General features: G+C 34.0%; 1 protein-coding gene across 1 annotated transcript; it reads left to right on the top strand.

Moving 5' to 3' along the window:
* Positions 1–1,868: 1,868 nt before the first annotated feature.
* Positions 1,869–7,571, top strand: LUM (lumican). Its single transcript, XM_011361769.2, has 3 exons — positions 1,869–1,991; positions 4,316–5,203; positions 6,824–7,571. The coding sequence occupies exons 2-3, from the start codon at positions 4,339–4,341 to the stop codon at positions 6,976–6,978; spliced, it is 1,020 nt and encodes a 339-aa protein (XP_011360071.1). The 5' UTR covers positions 1,869–1,991; positions 4,316–4,338; the 3' UTR covers positions 6,979–7,571.
* The last annotated feature ends 638 nt before the right edge of the window (positions 7,572–8,209 follow it).

The raw sequence follows: 8,209 nt of genomic DNA, 5'->3' as shown, positions 1-8,209 counted from the left end.
TGTCACCCAGAAGTATATCAAAGTGTTTATGTGGGTGTGTGCATTCATGTGAGTGTGTGATATACAAAGAATGAAACAGTGGCTTAGTTAATTTTTTGCTATTTAAAAACTATTGTCTAGTTAATATTTCAACTTTTCTCAACTGATAACGTTGTCTATAAAATATTTTAAACTTATTATATTATCTACCTTGTGTCAGCTTCATCCTGTTCACCCTCCTCCTGATGGCTGAAGATGTTCATGATTTTGTTTTTCCATTAACTAACTTGTTAGGTGACTTTTAACAAATTATTTAGACTTTCTGAGTCTTCATTTTTACTTCCAAAAATGTGATAATAATACTTATATGGATTTTAAAGCATAACACTTAAAGTCAGAAAAAAGAAGCTATCACGTTATTAAGAAAAATTCTAAGAGCAAATAGCTGGAATTTTTCAAACAAAATCTCAGATTATATAATTTGACACACTTGAAGTTATACTTAGAATTGTTTTCACTATTTTCTTACAATGAGCCACTTAATTATATGTGATTGGTTTATTTGTCATTTTATCCCGATTTTTTCTAAGTTTATTTCCTCTACTATAAAACTGAGGTCTTTCTATAATTTTCCTAAAATAATAATGATAGTATGTTATGTATCACCCTACTATTCTATGGGTTACTTTCAAGAAGATTATCATTTTTTTAACAGTTCTATAACAAAGATGAGGCATTTACTTTAATATTAAATTTTTAGGTAAATTTATTCATGATCATGAAGCCTAAATATCTTTTCACAGGTTTCATAACTAAAAATGATATATTTAAATTATTTTAAAAAGGAAAATTCTTACAATTCTAAATTCAAATTCTAAAATATCTGATTCTTATAAACATGAGGAAATGAAAATTTTGGAAAAAAATTCTGTAAGTACATCTGATACAATCAAAAAATGAAATAGACAAAGAATGGAGTAGATCTCTCATTTGCCAGAAGCATGCATCAGAAACTGTGACAAGAAAAGATATATCAAAGTAGGCCTTTGGGAGATTACAGCATTGCATAACTTTTAGTTTTGAAAAAATATATATATTGCTAGCATGCAATGACAGAGTGAAAAATTATTGCTTTGTGATATTTTTAGTATACTTTTTTTCATGTTCTTTTATGTTTTTTGGCATTAAGCTATAGAATACTGTCCCTAAGTAAGATTTTGGATGAATTCCTAAATTAAATCCACAAAATAAGAAACAGGCAGGACATTGCTGATTGGTTCCAGACCTGAATAGTATAAAATATGTCCCCTTAACATAAGAAGTAAACTGAAAATGATATTTATCATTTGTATCAGAGTGTAAATGAAGCATTTTTCACATTTTAGAAACTAATGTAAGTTACCCTCCTGGCCAAAAGTTAAGTTAGTCCAAGTAAATCAATATAGATTTAGAGTAATGGGCAAAAGGATTATATTCCTCTGAGTCTGCTCATTTGCATTTTCCTGGAATTATTTATTGTTTATGATTTATGAGACCTTCAGATGAACATGATAGTTGGCTGAGAGAATCGAACTTAATCGTCACAGCTACAGAAGTAAAGAGCTTTGCAAGAGAAATGTTTTCACTGTAGATGCTTCACTTGCAGCAAGACTCGATTCTCGGTTGACAGCTATGGCATTCGTGCTAGTTAAACACATCCCTCTCCCATTCCATAGGGAATGCACTGGGCTGTCCTTGCTCACCACGTCCACCTGCACTTCGTTAGAGAGCAGAGCTTTCACATGCCACACCACCAGATCCCTACAATGACATAACTCCATTCAGAGACTGGCGTGACTGGGCTGGGTTTCCCCACCCCCCCACTGCGCCCCCCCACTCCCACCCCAGCTCTTGTATCACTAAGAATCTGGCAGCCAGTTCCGTCCTGACAGAGTTTACAGCATATATTGGTGGATTCTTGTCCACAGTGCATCTGCTTTAAGAATTAACGAAAGCAGAGTCAAGACAGTAAGGTAAGCGCTGTTTTAACTATAGCACTGGGGATGCTGACTGTTTGGGACAGAGTTTATTGTAACAGGAACAGAGAAAATTCCAGAGCAACTTTGCCAATTGCTATTCAACAGCATATCCATAGCTGTGAGCTTTACTTTCACAGTTTGCTTAGTATGTTCTCCATGATTTATGGATTTGAGATCAATTTTATACAACGAATGCTGTATTGCTTGGCAAAAGAAGTTATAAAAAGTTTCAGGTTTGGAATGAGAAAATATTTAAACTAGACAGTGAAAATGTATGGCAATTAAAATATTTGTTACTTTATGCTAATTAGTTATATATGTTAGTATTGTTAGAACCTAATTTTGCAGCAAAAAAGACCATTTCAATCAGTATTCAAAATATTTTGCCACACATATATTATTATAGTTTGTTATAATTTGCCATAAACATTTTATGTTGTTATAAAATGTGAGTTAAAAGACTTAGACCTTCTTATTTCTATTTTGTTAATTTAAAAGATGTTTTGGATGTAAGCCATAATGAACATGTTTTGAAGAAATTCTGGGAAACATGATTTACTTTTTCAAAAAAGTATTTCCTTCATAACCACAGGTATTTGAAAAAAACTGGGGGAAAAGTAAATAAAGTGCACGTATGCTTCACAGTGGAGTCATTATATGCCTACAAACTCTCTTTGAATTCAGAGCTCTTGTTTTTATTCTGTCAAAAAATATGGAAGCATTTTTGCATTACTAGTCAATACTCACATTATAGTTACCAAAGTCTATTTTACTGTATACTGAATTAAAGTAAGGTAGAAGCTTATTAATGAAACAAGACAAATCTTTACAACATTAATATACTGTAACTTAAAAAGAATTTGTACTGTGTAATTGTTCTCATGGCCAAGTCCTGTCGACTCCATTAAATGACTTCATCATTATCTTAGGAAATAATTTACTAAGAATCTGGTTACGTGTTACATTACTTAGCTATCAGAATGTTTCTAACACCCTTTTTAGTGTTTTATCTGCTAAAATAAATTGCCTCATAATTCCAAGTTAAGCAAAGAATAGATGTTTTAAACTTCTCGATATTAAATATCCTACTTACCCCAAATTACCTAGATCCAAAAGTTCGCACCACACTTCTCACTATCTTATGGTGTCTATTGGAATGTGGATCTTGCTTCACATTAAGAACGTTACCAACTTCTCTTCGTGCAAAACTCTTCACCCTGCAAAAGTCCAACTCCTATGTCATATTTCCCTTGACCTAAATTACTGAACCTGTACTTCTCCAAGCAATTAAAACATACTTTATTGAATCTCACCTTAAAAACATGTTCACAAGAGAACATCACTGTTACAAATTGTTTTTAATTCTCAATTGTATTCTTTTCTACATGGCTCTTAATGATACTGTTAAATACAGACTTTCCTCAATTCTCAGCTCTCTCTCACTTCCATTCTGTAAGAATAGAAAAATCAAGTAAGTGAAGCATGCATTCTTCAATTTGTTAGTTTTTAGCAGAAAGAAAAACTGTAATTCAAAACTTAGAAAATAATATCTTTATCAGTTGAATCTCTTCCTAGGTTTAAACATTTTTAGAATTTGTGATATTTCTCTGATTAATACACTTTAGTTTACCTAAAACTTATATGCTAAATATTAATTTCAGTACACAGTTTTGTAATGTGCCTAAAAGTATAGTATATTAAATAAAAGTTGAAATAATATGCACACACACCCACAGCAAGAATTCTCTTCCCCTTCCTCAGAACCAACAATAACCAGACATTTTTAAAGGAATTTACTCCCTCCTTTCCCCTCCACCTTCTCCCCCCGCCCCCCACCCCCACACACACACAGCTTTCCTCCAGGCAAAACCACAGATTGCCCATGTTCTCAGTAAGGATCTTCTTAATGAGACATTTTAATGATGTTGAATGGTAGGGTAGAGAATACAATTTACAATTATCTTCTCATTTTCATTTTTTTTTCTGGTTTTGAAGAGTGTTCTGAAGCAGTGTTCTAAAGTGGTGGTCAGTAGGTACCACACATAAACCTCTTACAGGAAGTTATTTAAGTAACCTGGAGAGAATGACTGGAACAATTAGTCCTGGCTCACCCAGAAGGGGGCGCAAGTGTATGAAATCTAACCCGATCCTTCCTTATTCTCATACTTAAATAAGAACTAAAAATACATCATAAGATGCACTAAAAAAGCATTATTAAATAATAAAATACACATTTTGTAAAGAATTTAACATTACAAATCGAATATCCTTTTCCTGAAATTATACTATTTATAATTACATGTTTTCCCTCTATTTAGGATTCAAAACAATTGCCTAAAAAATGAATCTAGGCGCCTTTACTCTTCTCTTGGCACTAATCGGTGGTGCCAGCAGCCAGTACTACGATGATTACGATTTCCCCCTATCGATGTATGGGCGATCGTCACCAAACTGTGCACCAGAATGTAACTGCCCTGAAAGCTTTCCTACAGCCATGTACTGCGATGATCTGAAATTGAAAAGTGTGCCAATGGTGCCTCCTGGAATCAAGTACCTTTACCTTAGGAATAACCAGATCGACCATATTGATGAAAAGGCCTTTGAAAACGTAACTGATCTGCAGTGGCTCATTCTAGATCATAACCTTCTAGAAAATTCCAAAGTAAAAGGAAAAATTTTCTCTAAACTGAAACAACTGAAGAAGCTGCATATAAATTACAACAATCTGACAGAATCTGTGGCCCCACTTCCCAAATCTCTGGAGGACCTGCAGCTTACTCATAACAAGATCACGAAGCTCGGCTCCTTTGAGGGACTGGTAAACCTGACCTTCATCCATCTTCAACACAATCAACTGAAAGATGATGGCATTTCAGCTGCTTTTAAAGGCCTTAAGTCACTTGAGTACCTTGACTTGAGCTTCAATCAGATGACCAAACTGCCTTCTGGTCTCCCAGGATCTCTTCTAACTCTCTACTTAGACAACAACAAGATCAGCAATATCCCCGATGAGTATTTCAAGCGTTTTAAGGGACTGCAGTATCTGCGCTTATCTCATAATGAACTGGCCGATAGTGGAATACCTGGAAATTCTTTTAATGTTTCATCCCTGCTTGAGCTGGATCTCTCCTATAATAAGCTTAAAAATATACCAACTGTCCATGAAAACCTTGAAAACTATTACCTGGAGGTCAATGAACTTGAAAGTAAGTAGAAGGCTGTGCTTGTGTTTAATTGATGTATCCTCAAGTTTTTAAATGCCTAAGCTGTGCAACACAAATACTGTTTCTGACTCCATTTAAAAAAATGAATTAAAATGTCAACAAAATATCAACCTAATTGAACTACATAAGAGTTCCAGCTTAGTTATTTATCCAATATCTGGCCTGTCTTTAGAATGTCCAGATTTTAAAAAAATAATAATAATAAGATAATAGACTTTAAACACTAATTTATTTAAATTTAATATTCTGGGCTAATTCTGCTGTGCTATGGCTTGATAATTCTTATTATTTGCCTCCTTCATTTATTTCTTGGCATGATCTAGCTGAGGGAGGGACAAACAAATCCAGAAGAGGCATAGCCAGCAGAGGCTTTTTTCTCCTCTTTATCCCCAGAGCAGACTGTATATTTTCATTGTCATCCCTGACAGTTTTACTTGGGACTCAACATATTATTCTGCTATGACCACTGTCCATCTCTGTTATCCCTGTGTTTGTGGTTTCACAGTGTTTTCATGAAGACTGTGAGGAAGATTAATGAGGGAAGGAATATGATAAGGATTTGGAACATTTTTTAAAATAGTATTACAGAGCCCCTTTTCTTATATATAACCCTTTACCCCATTTTATTTTTCTACAGTTTCTCCTTCCTTTTGCTTGCTGCCATAGTTTATTTTTCATTTATCTTATGGGTGGGAGCTTGACCTGATTCACTTGGACTATTTATGCACTCTTCCCATCTTCTGAGACATTTTTCAATTTAAGCAATACAGATTCAGGTGGGAAATTGACATTTACCAATCCCCACCTTACTCTTTAACAGAGCATGACTGAAGAGAAACCTATGATTCTTGAATAAACTTTCTAAATAAAAAATGGTGTGGGAAAAACTGATTCACAAATACAACAATTACATCTGTAAAATAATCTATTGAAACCGAGCATCTTTATGCCATGTAAGTTAGTTCTCTGGTCATGCGGGATAAGAATATTGACACTCTTACCTGAAAAATTACAGTGAACCTTGTTAATGGATACTTTGTATTTCTGCAACAGTTTCCTGTAACTCTTAGTAAGGTTAGGGTGGTCTCATGTAGAAGACCCTGATTGCCAACTCCGAAATGCCACATGCTCCTTCTTGTATCTAAGAGGAAACTTGCTTGTTATACAATACACAGTCAAGCTATCAGAGCGGAACTCTCATAATTGTTTCCAGTACAAAACTCACTATGTGGCAGTATATGATTCAACACTATAAACATTTGTGGTTAGGAGAAAAGCTACACAGACTAGCCAAAATGCTAATGGAATTTAAGATGTTCGAGGGCTGAAGAAATCCTGTTAGATATGGTGAGTGGAGATTTGCAGCAGGAGCAGGGCTACCTCCTTCTCTGAGATAAGAAAGGAGAGAGATACAAATGCAGAAGAATTTGGAGATATAAAGACCAGTGAAAGGAGGGCCAGTGTGGGAAAGGGGAAAGGTTGTCTATAGCAGAAATTCCAACAGCCCCTCAGTGCCAAATTGAGATTTTTTTTAATGATTGTTTCAAGCTCATGTAATAAAAAACAAAACATGATTACAACTTTCCATTCTTTAATTTCCAGAGTTCGAAGTAAGGAGCTTCTGTAAGATCCTGGGACCATTATCCTACTCCAAGATCAAGCATTTGCGTTTGGATGGTAATCACATCACCCAGACTAGTCTGCCACCTGATATGTATGAATGTCTACGGGTAGCAAATGAAATCACCCTTAACTAATATCTGCTAATTTCAATTATATTGAGGTGTACCCTGGAGCAACAATCTATGATTATGTTTTGTTGTGTGTCCATTTTTTTGTCGTTGTTGCTCTTTATTACTTCCATTGATTTTAAATTCTGAGAAAAAAATGTTTTGTAAACATTTTACTACTTTTTTTAAAAGAAAAGATGAAAGGCAGGCCTATTTCATCACAAGCACAGACAGAGACACACACACACACACACACACACACACACACATACAGTTAATGCTTTATTTGTAAGTTTAGTGTTTTCTACATCTCTATGTCAAATGATGTGCAAAGCATTTTGGTGGTTGCATGGAAGTCAGCCAAGTTTTGTGATTCTTAACTCTTAACTTAATGTACCCCAAAGCATGGACTACATACATATGGAAGTTTACTGTCTTGAACCAAATTTTCTTAATATGTTCAACTTTGGTTAGCTGAAAAACAAGTGGTGAATTTGGAGAGCAATGATTTTGCAAAATACTAAACAAAATTCATGAAGTCACATATGTTTAAAGCAGAATTTTTAGTATTAAGAATTTATATATTTACCTAGAGAAACTTTTCTAGAATTATTTTTCACTTTAAGGCAAGTGTATATTTCTTTTTTTTATTATGTGCATGTTATGTTTAACAAGCTAAGAGCAAAATAAAACATAGCAAATAGCATCATTGTGTTTGACTTCTTGTGAAATTCATCTCTTTCATGGATAAAATACAGCCATGTGCCCTATAATGGCATTTTGGTCAATGATAGACCACATACATGAGGTTGGTCTCATAAGATTATAATGGAACTGAAAAATTTCAATCTCCTAGTGATGTCACAGCAATCATCACATTGTAGCACAATGCATTACTCATGCATTTGTGATGATGCTGTTGTAAAAAAAGACTATTGCACTACTAGTCATATAAAAGTATAACATAATTATGTATAGTATATAATACGTGATAATGATAATGAATATGTTATTGGTTTATGTATTTACTATATTATACTTCTCATCTTTATTTCTGAGTGTAGTCTTTTTACTTATAGAAAATAAGTTTGCTGTGAAACTGTATGTTGTGTTACACCAGCAGCAGCTTCATACATCTCATGTTTACATTTCTTGATTTCATCATGTTCTCTTATGCTTGATTTAATCTTGTGTTGTTTTATAAACTTGGTACAGCCTAAGTATACAGTGTTTATATAATCTATAGTCATATACACTA

This window comes from Pteropus vampyrus, unplaced genomic scaffold, assembly GCF_000151845.1.
Source record: "Pteropus vampyrus isolate Shadow unplaced genomic scaffold, Pvam_2.0 Scaffold70, whole genome shotgun sequence".
Lineage (NCBI taxonomy): Eukaryota > Metazoa > Chordata > Mammalia > Chiroptera > Pteropodidae > Pteropus > Pteropus vampyrus.
This window is presented reverse-complemented; position numbering and strand designations above follow the sequence as displayed.

What these genes read in the sequence shown, in the direction of transcription:
- LUM (XM_011361769.2), top strand. Translation starts at nt 4,339, where the DNA reads ATGAATCTAGGCGCCTTTACTCTTCTCTTGGCACTAATCGGTGGTGCC. An exon ending in GGAGGTCAATGAACTTGAAA is followed by an intron (nt 5,204 to 6,823) that starts GTAAGTAGAAGG and finishes TTTAATTTCCAG; the next exon opens with AGTTCGAAGTAAGGAGCTTC.